A 23,738-nucleotide genomic window follows, 5' to 3' on the forward strand; every position below is an offset into this window, starting at 1 on the left:
ATGAAAACAACGCAACCTTAAATGCATTTACAGAATCATACGCATGATATCATTACAAAGCTGCAACGTTGACGTGACACGATTTTCAGTAGCATGGAATAAAACCACCTAACTTACGAGGGATGGCAGCAGAGGGACAATATATGCTAGCCACCCCTCTTGACATTTCGGAATGGAATGATCCTACTCACGAGCCCGTTCAGCTGTCCCCGTGACGTCACCAGGGCCACGCGAACAAGTGCTCAGTTAGCAGGTGCTTCCTCCGCGACAGCCAATCGCACTTCTCTCGGCACAAAAGCGCACAATAGCAGACAGTTCTGTAAAGCTTACAGGGTCACAACAACTGTAATCCCTTAACACGGCAGGTTTTCTAACATTGCCGCTTAGAATATCGGAAATCAGTCTGAAGTTTTCGGGTGTCTTTTGGAAGATGACATCTCTTCAGTAAGCGCCTGAGTGTGAAATTTTGTAGCTCCTTCAGAATTCGTCGGACCGGACTTTTCGAGTCTCTGCGAGGATGAGTCTTTTCGTGACAGACCGGTCGGACTCGTACGTGGACGGCGGATCGAAGAAGGGATCACTGATGGTCCAGCATCTTCGTCTGCCCCCCAAGAACAGGATCGTCCTGAACGTCGGAGGCTGGAGACACGAGACCTACCTCAGCACGCTCAGGGTACGTACCGACTCTGTTCTACATACTGACGTTATCCTTTTGTTTGTTGTTGTAATAACTGGCAACCCGCCTCAAGGCGTAACACAATAGTTTTGTACACTGCTGATCACTGTGGTTATGGTTTCTACCGGACTCCGTTTGTCGCTGAAAAAATGGTAGAAATTGGCCAAATAGACGGAATAGACGAGGTAGTAGTACAATTAGCAACCTAGCGACGTATTTCCATGGCTGGCCAGCTCCTCTAGTACATTATCCAGTCTATTTGGCAAATTTCTACCATTTTTCCAGTGCCCTGCATGTGTGAAATCTGGTGGGGACTACGTGCAGAATAAGCTGCGTACGCATTGCACAAAACTGGTTGTTGCACAATGACGTAACTTAACGATTGTAGGAAATCAGACAAAAATACCGAACTCTTTCTTTAATCTTCCTTAAGTCCAATAGCATTGCAAACGTTCATTAATACCTAATTATATTTTCAAAGGAAGAAGGAAGGCGGTTTCAGGGACAGCGGAAGTTTTAACAATGCTGACTTGTACGTAATGGCCTAAAGTCTTCGACATATGAGCGCTCTGACGTAGTTAAAGGCAACCAAAGCAATGTTAGGGCCAAAAAATAGAAATAAAAGAAAATGCTGAAATTTTATGGTAGTGACATTTACTAACATTGTTTAGCATATTTGCGTAATAACTTCATACTTTGAGCATTTTAAAACCGCGCAAAATCATGCCGTACGATCATTCCCTTAGTTTCACGAGCCTACAAAAACTCCGGCCACGATTTTCAGTGAGTTCTCACATCACAACGACGTCATATTTTTGCATAACGGACGTTGCTATACATTGTGATAATGATGTTTGAACTAACCATGTATAAAAATGACCAAGGAAATGACTAAATAAATTGACTTTCAAAATCCGATTTTCGGGCCCTAATATTGCTTGGGTTTCCTTTAATACGCGCTGTTTTCTGATAAGTTAACGTTTTCTTATTGTTCGGCGGAGAGTCTGCAGTTTCTCGGTTTTATGAGACGAGAGTGGATGAAGGAAATCTTTCAGAGAGGCTATCAACATCATTGCTTTATACTAATAGAAATAGAAAGTACGAAATGAAGAAAGGGGTACTAGCGACAATTTTTTCCTTCCGAGCTTCCTTGGGAAACACCCGTATGCCACGCGCTTCGAGCTCTACCCCAGAAAGGGCATCCATCACGTACGTTTAAAATTGACTCAGTAACTCTGGTGACCTCGTGATCATTATAAAAGTGTCGGGCTAATGCACACGGGGAGTGACAAACAGCTCAGTAAGTGTCAAGAAGTACGCGCGTGCGTGTTAACAAGAAGTGGACGGTATCGATGCAGGACGTTCGCACATTTGTGCTATGCGTTTTTAAGAGGTACTCAACAGCGGAGGAAAGTGTTTTGTTTCTGTAGGAACTATTCTTCTGAATAAGATAAAAATGATGATAATTACTGTCATCTCACTGACACTGGAATGTGACATGTTGGTGACAAGAGATGACGACGACTTTTTTCCACGAATCTGTGTAATGTTTGTATAATGATATATGTTAATTATATATTTATTAGAACAAGCAAACCATGAAACATATTACTTTTGCAGAAGTGTCCCCCTTTAACGACTTATGGGGTCTAATATAATGGCCCTCAATAAGAGTCCAATATTGTAGTCTAGTTCGCGTCTAGTTCGCGTCCATTCGCGGCATTTTGCTACTGGCCTCCATAGGCAATCGGCTTGCAACCAGTTGACGAATGTCAGTCGCCGAACGTCGATAACAGGTCGCGGTCTAGTGAGATACCCGCTTAACTTTCTAGTTTGTGATTTTAACTCCGGTGCTCTGTTTATGATGACAGTAGAAAAGTGTCGGGCGTGACAGCTGACTGTCAGGAAGTACGCGCGTGCGTGTTAACAAGCGGTGGACGGCCCGGATGTAGGACATTCGCATCTTCGTTCGTGCCTGGAGCGTTTCTTTAGGGGTACTCAAAAGCGGAGGAAAGTGTTTTGTTTCTTTAAAAAATATTTTTCTGTATTCAGAAGAATATCCATCTTTCCAAAATAAATGATAATAATGATAAGAATAATAATAATAATTACGGGTATCTCACTGGACCCTGACATATTGTCGACAAAAATGATGACTTTTTTTCCGCAAATTTTCGACGCAAACGCAAACGTTCGGCGCATGTGCGAATGACGCCCGGTTGAGCAGGTTATTGGAGATCGCAGCGTTGCCACTGAATTAAAAAGTAATGAAAAATAATTAAAATGCATCTAAAAGAGATTTGCGGATGTTCACTTATGAGACTTGGCGCAACGTAGGTTACATATTATTAGTTATACGCATAACTTTAAAAGTCATCATTGTCCATTCGCGGCATTTTGCCAAGAACTATTGACACTTCATCTGGGACGATGTTAAGAGATATTGGTCTCATCTTACTTTTGCCATGTGTATCTGGACACCTGTTTGTCAACTTGTAGCCTCAGCAACTTTTTTTGCACTTGCTTTAGGTCAAAAATTGACTTTGATCTTCGGCAATCATTCCTTTGAAACCCATAAGATTTGAAAAACAGTGCCCTCAGATAAAAGGGGAGATGTTAGGAAATCTATGGCTGATCTTGACAAAAGTGTTTGTAGTGTGTGAGTGAATAGCTGTTCATGTTCATCAATTTTTACAGCCTTAGCAACTTAATTCATCTATTGTTTTGACTCAAAAATTGACCAAGAACTTCAGCAATGATCCCATAGGAACCGATACTTCAATCCCATCATGCATCACACCCATGGGTCTAGATCTGCACTGGGGGGCATGCGCACTACTGATTTCCAGACTAGCCATATAGAACTTGTGGGGACGGTTGACAGATGAGGCTAGCATTTGGGGGTTGTTTTTTATGGTCTGAAGTTTTGATCCTTGAGATAATGACACCATATTTTCCTCAACTTTCCCACAAGATTACATGTATCACTAAAGCCCCCCCCCCCCTCTCACTGGACCAGCGGTACGCTGGCGGCGTCGCTGCGTTCTAAGGCGGATTTGTGTTACCTATGACTTTATAATGGGGATATCATCAAAAATGTACAAGTATGACCAAAAAGACAACAAAACACACAAACTTAAAGAGGTTCGTTTTTGTCGATGAAATTCGTTGAATGCTTTGTCAATTCGATCGGCCTCAGCGACGCCGCCAGCGTGCCGCGGGTCCAGTGAGAGGGGGGCTTTAATTACTTGCACACACTGGAACAGTCCAATCCCCTCTCCCCCTGTAGACTTAAGCTTGGCCACGTGCAGGTCCAGCATTGAGTCCAGCCCGGCGCGCGTGGAGCCTCGGTCACGTGGAATTTCGGTCCAAAATCCACGAACACACCGGAGTGAAACGTGCTAGAGGTCGGAGGGCGGACCGAGCATCATTTGTTTCCGGAGAAAAAAAATCATTTATCGTCCAAACCGCCACCATGTCCCGGGGTGAGCGACGGCCGCGCCACGTGAGGGGTGAGAGGTGAGAGACAGCCACTCATCTGATAGAGAAGGATCTCTGTAGGCCTCTGTCACTCTTTCTAAAGTTCAGTGTGTCTCACTGTCACAGTCTTTGAGTTTCGTTCAGTGCCCTTCAGGCTGCTTTTCATTATGTAACAGAATGTAGGTTCTGAATCAAGGTTGAACTGTAAACATTTTGGCAACACAAAAATTGGACTTACCCAAATTTTCGACATCTCAACTCCAGTCTTTGTCAAGGAATAAATTACTTCTGTGACGTCACGTTATGCAGATAGGACATGTGAGTCGGTGAGCATTGGATCAAGTAGCAGTGGATGATGAATGTAGGTTGTATGTCAAAGAGAGAAATGAACTGTATAGGCTTGTACAAAACCTATTCCCTACTTCATACATTTAACTTACTGTAGAAAAACTCCTAATGCAACTAGACAAACCTTCAATCGAGAAACATAATATCTGTTCTTTTATCTCTATCATCATCTGAAAACTGAAAAGCGAGAAGAGGAATTTATCTAGTGTTTTGTTGTGACCAATAGTCTGCCCAGTTTGGCAAAAATATGCAATAAAGGACTTCATTCATTCACTCAATCATTCATTCATTCATTCATTATGAGCTACAGGAACGATAGTGAAGGGAAATGAATTGCCCACCGTTTCGGTAGCTACGTAGATAAGTCGGATGAGTGACTTCAGCACTTTGTTGTATTCGCTAAGATTTGGAAATGTAGAGCAACAACTATTTAGCAACAATACTCCAGAAGACTAATCTATTCTACTTACTGGAAGCTAACACAGACAGTACGTCTATCAATGTACGTATTGCAATATTTGGTCACGTATTGATAATTTGACCTCGCGTTTAGAATGATTATGAATTATACATCTTTTGACATTCATAGTCAAACGAATAGGTCGCATCAAGTAATTTAAACAGTTTCTGTTTTTCTTTATCACGTAACTTTACTATGAGAAATGGGTACAAGAAGACATACTCATTTTGTATCCATTGGTAGTGGATTAAGGTTGAGTAACATATACGTAATTTTCATCCTTCTTTCTCTTGCCTTCAGACAACGGTATATTTGCATTCGCTCATACCAGAACATTCAGGTTTAACAATGTATCACCAGAAATGTTCTGGGTTGAGTTACGTTTTATCTACTATTTCAGTTTATTAAGAGATATGACTAGATAATTTTTTCAACTCATCCGAATTTTTTCAACCGCTAGTTTGGCAACATCTAAGCAGTTTCGTTCATCTTCCTTCCTTGCAGCGGTATACTTACTTACTTACTATTCGCGGCGGTTTTCGCGGTGAACCACCGCGAAACATTTTGCCGACCTGTGACTGTAGCGCTACTTTTGTTTCAACCGCGATCTTAAAACCCCCGCGAACACTCCATTTTCTCCCTACCGCGAAATAAAAACCACGCGAACTTAAATGCATTTACAGTGCTTCAAAATTCTGTTTTGGGTTTTGCACTGTATTGTACTGTCGATCCTTTATTTTACTCGTTATGCACACAAAAAAACGTAGTTTACTTTTGCTGCAACCGTGTATAACCGTGTATGCTTCAATCTCTTTATGTAGCGACCTTTAATTTTAAAGGAAACCCAAGCAACATTAGGGCCTAAAGATCATGTTTTGAAAGTCAATTTATTTAGTCATTTCTATTCATGATTAGTTCAAACAACACTATCACATTGTATAGCAACGTCCTTGATGCGAATATATAACGTCGTTGTGATGTGAGAACTCACTGAAAATCTTGGCTGGAGTTTTTGAAGGCTCGCGAAACTAAGAGGATCATCGTACGGCACGATTATGTGCGGTTTTATGATGCTCAAAGTATGAAGTTATTGCGCAAATGTGCTAAATAATGTTGGTAAATGTCACTATCATAAAGATTTCAGCATATCTTTACTTCCATTTTTTGGCCCTAATATTGTTTTGATTGTCTTTAACTGAGAATCTTTCCGGAGAAACTTTCAACTCGAACAACATTTCAGACACATTTATGCACTTTGAAATATAGTTCACACCCGGGCTTCAGTCATGTAACGTTGTTTTGACTTTATCAAATGTAACACGAGCGTACTCGCATTGGTATTTTTACTTCAAGCTAAAAATGTCAGAAGAGATATGGAGCGAAAGGCCAGCTACGATGGTTTTTATATGATTGATTTGAGGTGATGATCTCGACATCTGAGTCTGTAAATATAACATCTCACGTGTAAACATCGGTGGTAAATATGCCATTCATCATATCAACAACACAAGATTGATTGTGAATTGGATTTAGAATATGCTTAGCATTTCGCATTGTCATCCTTCCCGATATCATCCGAACTCTGATCGGTTCCCTCCCATGTTTAATCTTTGTAAGCACTTTTATACCGTCCAAGGACATACAAACACGCACACAAACATACATCCACACAGACGCGCGCACACACAAATAACGACTTCGAAAACATAACCTTCTTATTTCAATTCAATTTCATCGTGAAAGATGAAGCATGTATACAATACCATACGTATAAGCCTGAATCGTGTTAGTTTTAACAAAAATCATTACAAAACTACAGCAAATGCTATACACTACTTTACAGATGGATACATTAATAAGACTATCCCCATGCCCTTAACCCACTGACTTATTGTAAAGGCAAATGACCTGGCGAATGAATGAGTTACTGAGACTTTTTGTGCGGGCTGTTGGGATTGTGACAGCTGAGTTAGTTCTTAAGGTCCAACCTGTGGTCTTGGTCCTTGCTGGTGGAATGAGGTCATGAAGGCGAAAGTGATATATACGCACGGCCCAAACTAAAACCTTCCTTAAAGACACTCTTAAAGTAACAGAACTAACTAAAACGAACGTACACTTAACTATGAACCCTCTTTCTCTCTACTATGTGTTTTGGCACCATGCTTATATATATAATTATGTAACGATATATGGTAATAGATTTCATAAGACTTAAATTATGTAATCCGTAACTCCGTTGTATAATATTTTGTCTGACCCTTACCATTTCCCTGATGACCTCAATGAAAGGTGCCCTGTAGGTCGATTTGAGCTTCTCGTGAATAAATTAAGTCCACGGAAACTAGTAGGGGGCCCAAAATCAACCTTGACCTTTGTCTCCCCAACACCTAGCCACATACCAAATATCATCGTAATCCATCCAGAAGGTCTTGAGTTATGCTGACTAGAAAAATCCGGAAACACAAACACAGACACACGTACAGACAGACACACACACACACACACACATAAAACTATACCTCCATTTTTCATGGAGATAAAAAAAACAATTTGGCAAGTTTTTTAATAATATTGAAAATTCATTGCAAGTTCTTGCCCGTAGGCTAATTGAATATACATTTACGGACAGGCAGTGAACAATATAGTATTCTACAACTCTAGTTTAACTACTGACACTAACTTTAACTTATTGGGTTCGACTTCCTTTTCCGAGACAATGGAAGATGAACTAGAGTTAAGTATTTGTGCTACATATACTTCAGGTTTGCTATGTTAGCTTAGGGATTACGGGGTCTTTTTATTAATATATGAATTAGTATTGATTTTTTATTTCTATTCTAGCTGAATGTGTGATAGTTGTGTGCCGATTTGTTACAAATAGAGAGAACGCTAGCGACACCAAAAAACACCCCTCCCAATAAAGTGGTATGGCGACCCTGTGACGTCACAATTCAAGATGGCGGCCACCACACATGCCAACGGATCCAACTAAGGTTTTGCTACGCAAACCTGTAATGATCTCACTTTAACAATGATTTACCTCCCCCCTGTAGAACATCCCCGACACACGGCTGTCCTGGCTGGCGGAGGCACCCAACAATGCAGACGCGGACCGCGTGACGGGGGAATACTTCTTCGACAGACACCCTGCTCTCTTCTCCCAGGTAAGCGTGCCTGTATCAGACATTATCTTTTAGCGTGACCAGTCCAGTATAGCGACCCTACCTCTGGAACAAGAGTCTGGAAGTTCGAATCCCGACAGTTGTCGCTCACTCAATATGCACGCTACTGGAGCTGAAAAAAAAAGCCTGAATCCACTGTGCTAAACTGGTCAGATATTACCTCCTATACCTGTTATCCAAACCTATTCAATGATAGCTCCCGAGTCTCTTTTGTTTTTCCTCCCTTTCGCTGTCCTGTGCAAATGTACATTCTGAAATTTTGCCTGACACCACCCATACAGATCCTGTCTCTCTACAAGCCTACTCACAATTTCGAGTACGCATGTCCAGTGTCAAAGGTGAAAGCCCATGACTTGTTCTCGTCTCGACATTGTCTCGATTTGCATAACAACGCCCCAGGGACCTTTACCTTTCACACTGCACATGCGTACTCGAAATTCCGAGTGGGCTTATTTTGCGGAGAGGACGAAAGAGATTCGGCAGCTATCATATGATGATAAGTTTGGTTTCCTGGCTATGCCTGCGAAGACGGTGTGTCCCGTCGAAGGGCTATACAGATGCAGATACCTGTGTAACAGTGGGGATCAACCTCCACTAACTGACCATCAGTCTAACTGGTTCGGACCTTTTAGCCTAGTGGATAGCGTGTTGGATTCCCAAGCCTTGCGGATCGAGATTGGCGCGCGTTCGAATCCCGGGAGCGGCGTACTTGCCCTTTTGGGTTTGTACAGTGGTTAACAGTGATCCCGATCCGCACGGCTTGGGAATCCAACACGCTAACCACTAGGCTAAAAGACCCGGACCAGTTAGACTGGTCAGTTAGTGGAGGTTGATCGCCACTGTTACACTTGTACATATCCTGTACCAATTATATTTGCATTCTAAGTGTGCAATTTCGCCTGACACCATCTCCACAGATCCTGAACTACTACCGCACGGGGAAGCTGCACTACCCGTCCGACGTGTGCGGGCCGGTGTTTGAGGAGGAGCTGGCGTTCTGGGGCATCGACGAGCAGCAGATCGAGCCGTGCTGCTGGATGAACTACCAACAACACCGGGACGCACGGGAGACCATCTCCGCCTTCGAGGAGTCCGAGAACGAGGACGACGAGATGGGGATCAGCGCGGAGATAGCGCGGAGGTGAGTGTCAATCAGTCATCGATTAACCAGTCAATCAATCAATCAATCAATCAACACTTGGACGTCCAGGAGACAGCAGACATGGTATCTAGATATCAGGAATAATTATCCTCATCACCGCTAGATTTCAGCGTTAAACGTTAAGAGTTAGACGATCACTGCTCACATTTACCCCATCAAAACAGTACGATAAAAACGTGGTACTAGCACGGTCTCGGTACGATAAAAGCGTTGAATTAGCACGGTCTCAGTGCGATAAAAGCGTGGTTCTAGTAGCACGGTCTCAGTGCGATAAAAGCGTTGAATTAGCACGGTCTCAGTACGATAAAAGCGTTGAACTAGCACGGTCTATGGAGAGACAAAGAAACGTCAGGGCTACAAGATTAGATCTCCTTCTTTCCGCTACAGGTTTGGAATTGAAGAATGCCTCGAAAGTGACAAGAAATCCTTCTGGCAAAGATGGCAGCCAAAGGTCTGGAAGTTTCTGGAGGAGCCGTACTCGTCCATGTATGCAAGGGTAAGTCATTCTCTCTCATTTCTCAGCAGATCTCTAAAGTGGAAGGTTGTGCTGCATACCCAAACTCATGTTCATGTTCAGGTCCAGATTCAAGTCCAGGGGTTCAGGACTGGACTTATAAATCCGGACCTGAACCCATGGCATATATAAAATAATATGTTGACATTAAGCTGACATACACAAAAAATGCATGCAAAATCATAAACAGTCAGCAGTATTAAACACAAAAGCTCAGTCATAGCCACAAAAACAGCAATGTTTTCGTCTTTTTCTAGTGTAAATTTCACGATCTTTTGAAGGTTTTAGATGGTTTAGAACAAGAAGTGGAATGTAAGCGAGAAATACTTTTTGGCAAGTCCAGTTAAGGTCTAAGAGTTTAGGTACGCAGTACAAGTGGCAGGATTGTATCCATGGATCGATCCGGTTAAACAACAGCCAGCCGGTCCCATGGACACTGTCCTACCACCGTAGAGCTCTAGCCTCTACCAGGTCCGGCGGATGGCTGGGAAAATAGCAGAAAATTGGCCAAATAGAGTGAATAGTTTGCTAAGAGAGTCGGCTACGGAGAGATCGAGAGGGTCCAATCTACCTGCAAGTGAAACCCTGGCAAATATTCTCCCTATAGCCGGCGTAGTTAGTCTGGTAGAGACTAGTAGAGATCTGCTTGGAGATTACATTCTATAACAGGGTACATTGTGGGAGCATCGAGTCAGCGGAACGATCTTGGTAGAGTGAGGGACAGAGACAGTGTTATTAATGATCTTGCATAATGTAACTTGGCAGGAAATCCTCCTGCGACACTGTTAGCTAACACTGTCCTTGTCGTGTAGTTATGACGTAAGCGAACAGACATGCCCTACGGTCACATCACTCTCCAAGCAGATGTTGGTGGGAAAGATTGTGATCTTTTTTGATCATATGCCCGTTTTCTGTCCGCTCTAACCTTCCGGAACATATATAAGCTAAAATGTTTTGTCTGTACGGCATGTTAAATCACTACTACCGTTACGAAAAACGGTATTTTACGCCACATTTAAAAATGCAGAAATCTTTTTGAAAGGTCGGATCGGTTGAAATATTTTACCACCTTCAATAACCTTATTTTGAAAATTTCCCTTGGAAATATGTTTTTTGCGCTGTGAGCGCGTTGGTGGGGAGAGCGGACAAAAACGGTGCATACGATAAAAAGGTCACAATCTTCCCCACCAACCTCTGTTTGTAGAGTACGGTCACATCACGACAGCCAGTTCTAGCACATCGAAGGACCTGTCACATATAACCTTTGCACGTCTCATTGTTTGCGTTGTACAATTTCTCTAAAAAAATGGGCGTGGCTCTATAACTAGTGATGACGTCATCGAAAATTGCATAAGTTGTTGTCTTACAACGAGGAACTTAAATATCTCAAAGACTGGGGTCCAAATATAAATGAAACTATTGTTTCCAAGACAATCCAAAAGACCTCAGCCCCTGTCCTGTATCGAATTAAAGGTATCTAAACGAAGACGGTCTATCAACATTGTGAATTGATGTGTAAAAACTCGCCAACGTTCGTATCACCTTCTTCTATCGTTGATTACAGGTAATCATTGTGGCGTAATGGATAGAACATTACACTGTCAAACAAGAGAACCCGAGTTCAACTCGGGCTGCCCCCAGACATGTCTGGACATGCGCCCCGACGTTGTGCCCTTGGGAAAAGCACTTAACACGACTTTCCTCACTTCACCCAGGTGTAAATGAGTAATCTAGGGTTAGGAACGTCCCTCGGATAGGACGTTAAATGGAGGTCCCGTGTTTGGGGACAGCCACACCCCGCGCACGTAAAAGAACCCACGACACCTTTCGATAAAGAGTAGGGGCATGCCCCGGTGTGAGATTGTCCAAAACCTACAGTCCTATGACCGCACATGGGTTCGCCCTTAGTAATAGCCTCCAGCTAGTTGGGCAACCCTGGCATGTACATGCTAAACCAATAAATAAATAAATTATTCCCGCTTGATCGAGGAAAACAGTGACAAATTTGATTCGGGTCAGTAACCTATGGAATCATAAATCACGAGGCACGTGGCACGTTAAGATGATTGATATATATAAATATATATTTGTAATAATTTATTCACACGGGACGGTACATCATTGTTATAACCTTTATATCAAACACTCCGTTGGCTTGAATTAGCCTTAATCTCTAAGAGTCCATTCCAATTCACCGAGACGGTTGTTATTGTCATTATTTACAATTGTTTTCGATTCATTATAATTTTGCTACTAATCGATCAATGTTTGTACCAGGATAACAATTTTGGATGATGTTAAAACTTCGAGAAGTAATTGAATGAGCCATTTATTTATCTAGATCTATCGTGAAATGAAAATATTGCGATAGTCTGGAATACTACAACGCTACTGCCTATTTACATGATCGTGTAACGAGTACTGTAGAAGCATCCTCACTAGATAGCTTTAAACAACGCTTACAGTTAATTGTGCAAAGACAAGGTGTGACAGGTCGTCCAGTGTAATATAACCAGCTGCTACTGCGCCGCGTGCCTGCCAAGCCGGTGTGTGCCCCCTCACACTTGTGCGTATATACATGCAAGTCCGCGTGAGTTGCGTATTAACTTTTTAAGTAAAGTTTGCGGCCGAAAAAGTCTTTTTTTTAATAACCAGGCTGCACGTTAAAGTAAAAAAAACATATTCCCCGTAAAATTTACCTGAAGCAAACTTTACCTGAAGCAGTAATACGCAACTCATACTCCAAACTTCACACTCTAAGACCTCTTGTCCTCTGTATCCACAGGCGCTTGCCTTCACGTCGCTGGCCTTTGTGATGATGGCCATCAGCATCTTCTGTCTGGAGACGCATTCCTACTTCCTGACGGAGGTGAACCACACCGTCCAGACCGTGAGCGACTCGGGGAACGCCACCGTCCGCCACAACACCATCCTCATCACCGCCAGACCGCTCGTCTACCTGGAGATGTTCTGCTGCGCGTGGTTCACCCTTGAGTTCTTCTCCCGTCTGGCGTTCTGCCCGGACAAACTCGCCTTCATCAAGTCCGCCCTGAACATTGTCGACTTCCTCAGCTTCTTTCCGTTCTTCGTCGAACTGTCTCTGTCTTTCATGAGCACGCACGCGGCGGAGCACAGCATCCGCTTCCTAGGGATGGTGCGGTTGGCCCGCATCTTCCGCATCTTCAAGCTGACGCGTCACTTCACGGGGCTTAAGATCCTTGCGCACACCCTGCGGGCCAGCGCGCGGGAGCTTCTCCTGCTCATGGTGTTCGTCTGCATCGGGGTGCTGGTGTACGGTAGCCTCATCTACTACGCCGAGCGCACCACTGCGCATGACAACAACAAGTTCACGTCCATCCCGCAGTCCTTCTGGTGGGCCGTGGTCACTATGACGACGCTGGGGTACGGGGACATGGTGCCCCGCACGTTCGCAGGGATGATCGTCGGCACGCTGTGCGCCATCACCGGCGTGTTGGTTGTCGCCCTGCCCGTTCCAGTCATCGTCAGCAACTTCAATCTGTACTACTCGCACGCTCAAGCCATGATGAAGCTGCCGAAGAAGCGGCACCGAGCGCTGTGTGGCGCCGCCGAGGCGCTCAAGAACCAGTCGTCCGACGCGGGGGACTCCAACTTCTCCCGGTCGGAGCGGAACGACAGCGACAACACCAAGAACACCGGTACGTTTTGTCGGCATCGCTACTGTTATTCATAAAGTAGACTAGTTCTTCAGAATTGTCAGATATTGATTTTTTTATTGGTCAGAAATTACCCGCAATGGCAGCCTTTCTAGTGCTGAATTGATGCAGGGTTTACAGGTTTCACATAATACACAACATATACATATTAGCAATAGTTCAACCGCCATGTATGTACAAGTTGCTATACATTGTACCTGTTATTCTTCTTCATCGGCCGGTAATACATGCGTTTATGGAATATTTTACATTGAGCTGAAGTTTATATCCAAATATTCCTTTGACCCTTCGGCTCAATTTTCAAATTACGGACCTTCGCCATTGACAAATTACCCACAATGTATTGCGCTGCGCATGCGTACTTAGAATCACGAATCTCCTTATTCCATCGTCCCTGAATTTCCTTCTTGTTGTTCCCTCTTCAGACGGCACCAATCAGACGGAAGTGACGTGCATTAATGAATTTCTGAACGGCGATTCCATCATCCTTCGCAACGGTTCTCTGGTGGGCAAAAATCTGGACTGGGACCGCAGGAGGAGCATGCGCAGATCGGGCATCGCACCGGTCCCAAAGCTGGACGACTTGGTCAACGGGCTAGAAATATCGGGTAAGTCGTTATAGTGTGTGTTAGTGTGCGTATGTGCGTGTGTGTGTGCGTGTGTGCGTATGTGCGTGTGTGTGTGTGTGTGTGAGCGCGAGCATGTGTAAGTATGTGTGTGTGTATATAGTCTGCGTATGTGTTTGTGTGTCAGTGTGTGTGTGTGTATGCATGTGTGTAAGTGTGTGTGTATTTATGTACGTAGTTTGTGTGTGTATGTGTGTGTGTGTGTGTGTATGTGTGTGTGTGTAGGTGTATTTGTATGTGTGTTTGAGTGTGTTTGTGTGTGTGTGTGTGTGTGTGTGAATGCATGTGTGCGTATATGTGAGTGTGTGTGTGTGTGTGTATGCTTGTGTGTGTGTGTGAGTATATGTGTGTATGTAAGCTTGTGTGTGTGTAATTGTTTGTAGGAGTCCATAGGTGCATGCCACAGTGTTTGTGTTTGCTTGTACACGTGTATAAAATGTGTTTTGGTATCTCGTTGCAGGTCTTGGCGAAGATGACCCCAAAACCGCCAGCCCACCGACGTCTCCCACCTCCCTCAGTCTACCGTGCAACAGCGTCCTCCCGATGTCGTTACCGGTACCGCAGCTTGCCGTGACTGAGATCGTGTGACGCCCTGCGGCCCAGGTCACGTACACAGGGTCCATGGTCTTGAAAAAAATGATCGAAGCATACTCAAAGGACCCGTTTTCAATTCTACTGTGTAGAAATGTCACGCAGAGTAGTGTACTACATTGTATATTGGAATGTATGTTTTGTGCACTTCATCCGGAATGGTAAGATGTAATTATTCTCCAAGCAGATGTTTCGTTTGTGGTGTGGAGTGTGGCTCGAAAGGATGCAGAGTTTTGCAGACGCTAAAATCGTGGCCACTTGTCCCCCGACTGAGTCTCTGCTTGGAGAATAGTAAAATAATGAATGAATGAATGAATGAATGAATGAATGAATGAAGACCTTTATTGTACATTTTTGCCCCACTGGGCTATTAAAGCATAGGTCTCATGTTAACATATAAATGTACATATAAACGTCTAGTATACTCTAGTACCTTCGGCTTCTTGGTAATTGTATAAATGTAGGAGGCTGTATAATTAAAAAGAGTTGGTTTATCGAAGGCTGTAAGGTATATAAGTTTCTCTTTACTATTCAAGTATCTTATTCATATCAGTTATGTGATAAGTAACTTTAAAAATTTACTTATCACATAACTGAAAAAAAATGCTTCTATCGCTATGATACAAAGGACAATCTGCAGTAAAATGTACTTTTGTCTTCTACTTTTAGCTAAACTACTTTGGCAAAAGATTGGCAGATTCTTTTGTTGTTACCTCCGTGAAAACCATTGTTTGGGGCATGTTTATTGTGTGCCCAAGTTTGTTCCCGGCTGATTTGCACCCGGCGATTGGATGAACCCTAGTATTGCCGCCTATCCCAGCAAAAGAACCTGGCTCCGCATGATAAGTTAAAAAACGCGAATCAGCACTCCCCAACAAAAAGTATCGCCGGCGCCGCCTGAGGGGCCTACAAGCAGGCTCGCAGTAAGTGAACGCTGGCACATGGCAAAAATCAGGAAAACGACGACGGCATGTGCCCGAGAGTGGAGCATTTAATCAATGTGTGAAATTGTGTTATATTTTTTAAGACATTCATAAAAGAAGTCACGGAGGTATCAGATCTTTGATTTCTTGGTTTTGGACTTGTTTTTGGCTGCTCTAATCTATAGGCTAATACTATTGTGAGCGCTTTCGGCTTTCCTTAGAATCTGTATGTCTGCATTAAAGCTTGTGAACATTTGTATATAAAATAGATCTTGTGATATTGGCCAGTCACTCATATGTCATAGATGATAACGTCATAGACTGTTGGAATGTACGATGGTGTGCGCATGTGTTGTGTCGCTGTGCTGCTACCTTTTCGATTAGATTTTGGCTATTTTGATAAATGGTTCTTACATGCGGTAAGGCAATATATACATCAGTCATTACGTATCGAAATGTTTGAAGTAGGGAAATAGCGCCACATGTCGATATAAAGTGGCACTGCAAAGAATTGTGCTGTCTTGAATTTTTTTCTAAAATTTGTTACGTTTTCATGTAATAATAATCATAATCTGTTCGAGCAATGTTATTTCAAACTCGTAATGTTTTAGACAATTTTCACATAGTGAATTTTACAAATAATGAGCGCTTTGTAAATTATGACGCACTTCATGTGCATATTTCTATGAAATTGTCACATGCAAGGTCATCAGAAATAAAACTGAATCTGAATCTGGATGTCATCAGAAGAGTTACCCTGTGAGATGTGGTATTATTGTAAATATTGATGGAAATAAAGAATAAAACTATGATCTATTAACCTTGTGAAGATTCGTTCTTAATCGTTTTTTCCCAACCATCACTACGTTTAGCTTGTCAGTACTAAAACTGATAAAAACGCCATCTTTTCAGTTAGATTTACCTACAGAGTCTGCGATTTGAAGGGGAGCTGTAAAGGAAATGGTAATATTGAAGCGGAAACTGTATTTCCCGTAATTCAAAATTATTGAAATCAATGTCATCCCTCAGGTTCATTTTGTCAGTTTTTCCTAGCAAACCGGAAAGGCCGCCTATTTCGAGGAACCTCTTGAAGTGCCGGTGTCTAATGTGGGAGGGGGGGGGGGGTTGATTCGCGATTCTTACATGGGCTAAGGTTCTCTGATGCCGGAAGACAGTTTCGCGTCCCCAATAAAGTAAACGCCGGTGCTCCAAGATGCATTCGAAGGAGGCTAGTCCAGAGCAATCCGGAACCTAACCTCTGCTTGGAGAGTACCCTTCCTTACGGAGGCGTACGCGTGAAGTACTTTCCAAGCAGAGGTTGGTGGAGAAGATTGAGACCTTTTTATCATATGCCGCGTTTTCACAAAGTTGGTGGAGAGTTAGCCAGTGTTTACACAATCTCTTTGGCAGAGGTTAATGACCTCACAGTTGGGCCGGCCGCTAGGAGCGCGATTTTGTCAGTGGAGAGTGCAGACAGAAAACGGAGCATATGATTTAAAGGTCACAATCTTCCCACCGACCTCTGCTTGGAGAGTGGCGGGAAGTCGGCAGGTTCAGCGCGGTCACACCTGCGGGACCCCTCCGTCAATCAGCCGTCGGCGCCTCGGCGACACCGCGGATCGGATGTCCCACAAACAACACGGAACTGTCTCGGGCCGCAGACATCCGGTGGTCGGGGTGTTACAGCCAGGGCTAGCCGTCTGCCCATATTCTCCAAGCAGAGGCTTCGATCGAGAGGGGTAGTTTTGTCCGGGACTTTTAACGTTCCTCTCCTCTCACGTTGAAAATCCCGGACAAAACTACCCCCCTCGATCGAAGCCTCTGCTTGGTGAATAGTCTGCCCAGCCATGCCTCCGTCGCCTACTCTCCAAGCAGAGGTTCGGCTCCGGCTGGTTTTTGACGCGTTTTTTGTTGGGCTTTTTATTTTTTCCCGTTTTCTTTATGTCACCAAGCCATACAGAAAACGGCTTGGCGACATAAAGAAAACGGTACAAAATAGAAAGCCCGACAAAAGCGCCTATAACACGTCAAAAACCAGCCGGAGCCAAACATCTGCTTGGAGAGTAGTCTGCCCAGCAATGCCTCCGTCACCCTGACGAACATTTTCTCCAAGCAGAGGATGGTGGAGAAGATTAAATATGGTTACCTTTTTATCATATACCCCGTTTTCTGTCGGCACTTTCCACCGACAGTGGGAGGGGAGGGGGCTGCCGACAGAAAACGGGGTACTAGCGTATATGATAAAAAGGTCACCATATTCAATCTTCTCCACCAACCTCTGCTTGGAGAGTGACGAACCGCCATTGTCTGGATTCTCGTTATGCTCAAAGCAAGAGATGCACCGAACTGCTAGCCTGGATGCCAGACCATCCCCAATCTCTGAAATATCTTAGTCTCTACCAGACTAACCGCGTCGGAAATAGAGAGAACATTTGCCGGGGACTTTGGCCATGGAGGATAACATTCCCATCCGCAGTTATCTAGGGTTGCCTATCGGACGGACCCCCTCTCCGTAGCCGACTCCCTTCATACAATTGACTCTATTTGACCAATTTCTACTATTTTCCCAGCGACCCGCGGAGACTGGTAGAGGCTAGAAATATCTATCGTTTGGTAGATATTTCAGATATTGGATTGGGGGTCTGTCATCCAGGCTACCGAACTGCCAGCACAGTGGACATACTGATAGCGTAACAAGACTGGGCTGGGACTACATCTCTTCTCCCTAGTCAGAGACAATAAGTTGAGATAAGTTCGACTCGATCAAACAGTGACGACCACATGTAACGGACACAATTAAAACAGGGGTTATGAAGGCTTCTCGTGAAATCCCCGTCCCCATCTACATATTACCATGGTGGCGGCGGCGGACAGGTCCGACAGTCCCATACCGTGGGGACCTGTCTGCCCACCCCCGGCCCCTCCGCCTGTCGTCGCTCGGGGTGCCCTCCACTCGACCCCGAGAACATGACTCACCGCTGCCCCGCGGCGTCCATGGGAACTTGACCGACATCTGACCCCTGACTAGACCTGTCAGTCCGACACCTGCCTGGTCTCTCAACGAAGCCCCCCCCCCCACCCCTCACTGAAAAGGACATCCACACAACTATTTTGATACATATGTATCATATATTATACCATCATTAATTCAATTTTACATCACAAGCTATCTGCTACCCAAAAATCAAGACCATAGCAGTCCAGGTCAAAAGATACAAAAATGGAAGTTCTGCTGCAGTACCAAGGTCACATACCAGGGGGGCCAAAATCGACCTTGAACTTCGGCTTCACAACACCTGCCCACATACCAAATGTCATCGTAATCCATCAAGAGGTTCCTCAGTTATAGTAACTTATACTGACTACAGTAGTGAGGAAACACAAACAGACAAACAGACAGACAATTAAACACACACACTGACACACCCAAAACTATATCTCCATTTTTCATGGAGATAATGACTGAAGCTCCTACTCAACTTTCTTGAAATCAAGTGATACTAGTAGTATATAAATCGGACGTCAATAGTACTCTCAAAGCAGAGGTTAGGCTTCGGCTTGTTTTGGACGTCTTCTTAGGCGTTTTTATCGGAATTTCTGTTTTATCACGTTCTCTTTTTGTCAGCCAGCGACACAATTAAACACACCCACGGACACAAAAAAATGACAAAATAAAAAGCCCAATAAAAAGGAGTCTGAAAAGACGTCCAAATCAAGCCGAAGCCGAACCTCTACTTGTGAGAGTAAATAGAGCTACCAACAGACCCTCCAGAGACGTGCGGTCTTATCTATCCAAACACGCTAATACGTCATATCTTCGTGAAGAATTTTAGAGGTCATAAAAGATCAAAGAAAAGGAAATATAACGAAACGAACACTTGTGAGAAAAGCTGTCTGAATGCATCTAGGATGACATCATAAATTAGTATGGAAGATTGATCAGGAAAGTATGCTTATTCTACATGACGCATTTTACATTTTCAATTAATTTGTAGTTAAACAAACATAGAGTGCCCCCTTTATAATTTACCAAGCTTGTCTTTCATAAAGTAGAAGAACCAATCACGCGCACTCATTGAGAACTCTATGTGTGCTTTAGCATGCACTTACTGTCCGGCCCGTTTTAGACGTCTTTTTATGCGTTTTTGTCGGCCTTTCTATTTTGTCAGCTTATTTTTGTGTATTAGTACCGGCAGAGGTCAACTCCACCCAAAGAGAAGGAGTCCAAATCTTTTGTTGGAAACTAGGGACACTACAGGCTCATATCTTATCTCCGACACTCGACTGCTACGACAAAGAGTACAAAAACAGTACTTTCCTCGACCGTCTACATTTCTTCATACAATTAATGGTGACGACAAATAGTTGCCTAATTACGCCAAATCATTGCGGCAACTCTGCGAATTTGATTGCGACGCACGGGTAAAATTACAGACAAAATGGCCTCGCCCGAAATATCACATTCTCAGTTTCGGCTCCAAATCAGATTCAAGATAACTTAATTGGAAATCGCACTGTTGTTAAAAACTGACTTAAAACTAAAATGTAAATTTACTAAGATTTATCAAAAAGAGGCTTGCAGTGACTGCGGCGTTTTGCGCCATTTCTTTTACATTCTCAAAAAAAAAAAAATCGCAATTTCAGGCGACAAATTGGCGCCAGTTTGCGCCACTTGCAACTGGCTAATATACCAACGAACAAATCTGGACTTTCCATCCCCAGAACGTTATCTACCGAGAACCCGTATCCCTTCCCGAAGGTACAGCAGCGGATTACCGCGTCACATTCCGCGCATAGTTACAGACCCGGCCGCGGCCAGTCCGCGCTGAAAGCCGGTTAAAGATAACACCATTATTACACACATTATATACGTCTTATCGGATTTACAAGGCAAGATTGGATTATCGCGCGCTGTATTCAGCTGCACACTTTAATCTCCTAGCAGATCTAACGGTGGCATAGACCGTATCCAACTGGCAAAAGGAGTTTTCATAGCCACAGAAAAACTAGGAAAAACTCCTTTTGCCAGTTGGATAGGTCTTTGCCACCGGTGGCGACGTAATCTAATCCAAGGCCGTAAACACACCCCGAGCGGACTAAGCTGTCAGGGCGGGCGGGGTCACTCCCAGCGCCGTACAGATATCGAGGAGCCCCCGATGGTATGGTTTCCATGCTACCGTTGGATCTAGATCTGCTTGGAGATTATATACTTAAATCACCAACCACTGCTACAATGCTAGCAGTGGTCTATGACCCAAAGACCAGTCTCTACCAGACTAACTACGCCAGGTATAGGGAGAATACTTGCCAGAGGTGATTTGGCCACCAGAGGGTTTCATTTGCAGGCGCAATATTGACTCTCATCGTGGACTGATTCTACTGGCCAATTACTCCCTTTTTTGCCGAATTCTACGATCCATACGCCCGTAGGAGGGCCTGGTGGAGGCTATCCGAAGCCCTCTATCTGGGCACCTTGTATTTTCCCTGATCACCGGCTACCATATGCATACATTTCACCGTGTAAGAAAATATGTCTTGTTCTGAGCTTGTTGCACAGGTGCTATACACTAATACAGCTCTTCTGTTATCAATGTATATATCCAAACAGATATAGGGACAGACGCAGTGTTTTACCGCTGTTGGTATTACAGGTCCATGTTTCTCTCTCTTCTCCTGGGACCCTACATCTGCTTGGAGATAAGGTATGCCGCTGGTGTTCGTTTCACCTTTGATTGTCCTACATCAAAACCAATGTTAGTTTAGCTCCGTGTCACCGGTCGAACCCCTCTGGCTCTGCTGTATCCACGTGTGAACGAAATCGAACACATACTTCATTTATCCGTACGTCTCTTGGCATCAGACAGACTACATCACACATAGCCAGGTGGAAGCTATGCCCGAATGTAGCGACTATGGTTACGCCTACTCTCCAATGCAAGTAGAGGCTAGGTTGAACCGTTCCGGCGTGGTTTTGTCGACGCCTTCCTGAGCATTTTTGTCGGCTTCTTGACTTCTGGCAGGTCTTCTATTTGCCTAGCCTCTACCAGGCTCCACAGGTCGCTGGCCATGGAAAAATAGCAGAAATTGGCCAAATATACGAAAAATATGCCAGAGGAGTTGGTCCGCCAAAGAAGTTACATGTACAGACCTGTCGTTGAAATCTGTAACTTCTATGGCGGACCGATTCCCCTGGCATGTTATCCGTATTTTTGGCCAATTTCTGCTATTTTTCCAGCGACCTGTGGAGCCTGGTAGAGGCTAGGCAAAGAGAAGACCTGTCAGAAGAAGCCGACAAAAATGCCCAGGAAGGCGTCAAAACCACTGGAACGGTTCAACCCAGCCTTTGCTTGGAGAGTAGGCGTAACCATAGTCGCTACATTTGGCCAATTTCTACTTTTTTTCCAGCGACCCGTGGAGACTGGTAGAGGCTACTCTTTGCACGCCAGCCAAACTTGATTTTTCTTGACGTCATTTTGGACGTATTTGTCAGGTTTCCTTTTTGTCCGCTGTCCTTGGCTGCTTGAGGAGTAGGTTACACCTTGTTATCGTGGGTCGTGCTCCTGGGACTACTCTCCAAGCAGATATGGGGTGGTTTTACACTTTTAGCTCGCTTGTAGGTGTTTATTCGTACGACCTGCGAGTGGTAGAACGTATTGGTGTCTTCAAATAGCTGTCACTATACTAGTTGATTACCATTTTCACTAAACAACAATCAGAAAACGACTTCAGCAAAAATGATGGTACTTTTTCACGCCTTTGATTGAAAATTAGGTTATTTTGGCAAAAAATGTATTCGTCACGGACAGGATTCGAACCTGCGCGGGCAGCGCCCATTGGATTTCGAATCCAACGCCTTAACCACTCGGCCACCGTGACCACGAAGGTCAACCTTAGTAGATTTTATTACGGACTGACCAGTGCGATATTCATTGGGCACTACGCGTGTCCAGCATCGACAGTACTTGACCGGATGATAGAACTGGTGAAACCGGTTCATGCATACATGTATATCGGTGTGACCAGGGCGTCACAGGTTAGGTTTGTTTGTTTGTTTGTTTGTTTGTTTATTTGTTTGTTTGTTTGTTTGTTTGCTTTGCATACCCTGCAAACCGCCTCATCAGTCACGGCGTAATCAAGGAGGTTAAACTCATGACGTAACCCACCAGGTTTGTACTGAACAGAACAAGCTGCATTTCCGGAACATGTAGAACATGTGTTGTTTGTCGTCAGTACGTTACTGGCTGTAAGGACGTGGGATGCGCAAGTTTTAACGCTTGTAGTCAATGTAGAACGTACATTATGCGTTACTAGTGTCACCTGTTCGCCACCTCACACGTGCGCGTACATGTATATACTAATCTCCAAGCAGATCTAATGGTTGCAATAAAAACTTCTTCCGCCAGTTGGATACGGTCTTCGCAACCATTAGTCTGCTTGGAGATTATGTATATACAAGTTGCGCATTAACATTTTTTGGTTAACAGAAAGTAAAGTTTGCGGGGAATTTAAGAAGTTATTTTCTACTTTGACACACCGTTGTGCAGCCTAGTTAGCCTCTACCAAGCTCCGCGGATGGCTGGAAAATAGTAGAAATTGGCCAAAGAGAGTGAATAGTACTCTCCAAGCAGAGCTAGGGTTTCGGCTGGTTTTTAACGTGTTTTTAGGCGTTTTTGTCATGCCTTCTACTTTGTCATCGTTTTTGGACACAACAAAAACGATGACAAAGTAGAAGGCATGACAAAAACGCCTAAAAACACGTTAAAAACCAGCCGAAACCCTAGCTCTGCTTGGAGAGTAAGTGAATAGTGAATGAAAGACCTTTATTGTGCATTCATGCCCCGAGGGGCTAGGACGCTAGGTACAGGTCAATAGTATGCTAAGGGAGTCGGCTACGGAGAGAGAGTCCAATCTGCCATCCTAGATAATTAGCCTGGTAGAGGCTACAGCCTAGTTATCAAACCAAAGAAATGACTTCTTGGGTTGCAAACCAAAAACTCCGATGATGCGGCTTGTGTGTAGAAAAGTGTGAGGGGGGGGGGGGGGTTGCGCTTGTGAACTACTAGTACTAGTATATATTCTGT

General features: G+C 44.0%; 1 protein-coding gene and 1 non-coding gene across 2 annotated transcripts; one reads left to right on the forward strand and one right to left on the reverse strand.

The window, feature by feature from the left end:
• The first annotated feature begins 517 nt into the window (after positions 1-517).
• LOC136429489 (potassium voltage-gated channel subfamily C member 1-like) lies at positions 518-16,133 on the forward strand. Its single transcript, XM_066419320.1, has 7 exons — positions 518-673; positions 8,018-8,128; positions 9,064-9,287; positions 9,696-9,804; positions 12,608-13,499; positions 13,943-14,125; positions 14,604-16,133. The coding sequence occupies exons 1-7, from the start codon at positions 518-520 to the stop codon at positions 14,729-14,731; spliced, it is 1,803 nt and encodes a 600-aa protein (XP_066275417.1). The 3' UTR covers positions 14,732-16,133.
• A 6,318-nt stretch (positions 16,134-22,451) lies between these two features.
• On the reverse strand, positions 22,452-22,533 carry Trnas-cga (transfer RNA serine (anticodon CGA)). The gene has a single exon. It is a non-coding gene; the product is annotated as a tRNA-Ser (tRNA).
• Positions 22,534-23,738: the final 1,205 nt, after the last annotated feature.

The sequence above is a fragment of the Branchiostoma lanceolatum genome, chromosome 3 (genome assembly GCF_035083965.1).
Source record: "Branchiostoma lanceolatum isolate klBraLanc5 chromosome 3, klBraLanc5.hap2, whole genome shotgun sequence".
Lineage (NCBI taxonomy): Eukaryota > Metazoa > Chordata > Leptocardii > Amphioxiformes > Branchiostomatidae > Branchiostoma > Branchiostoma lanceolatum.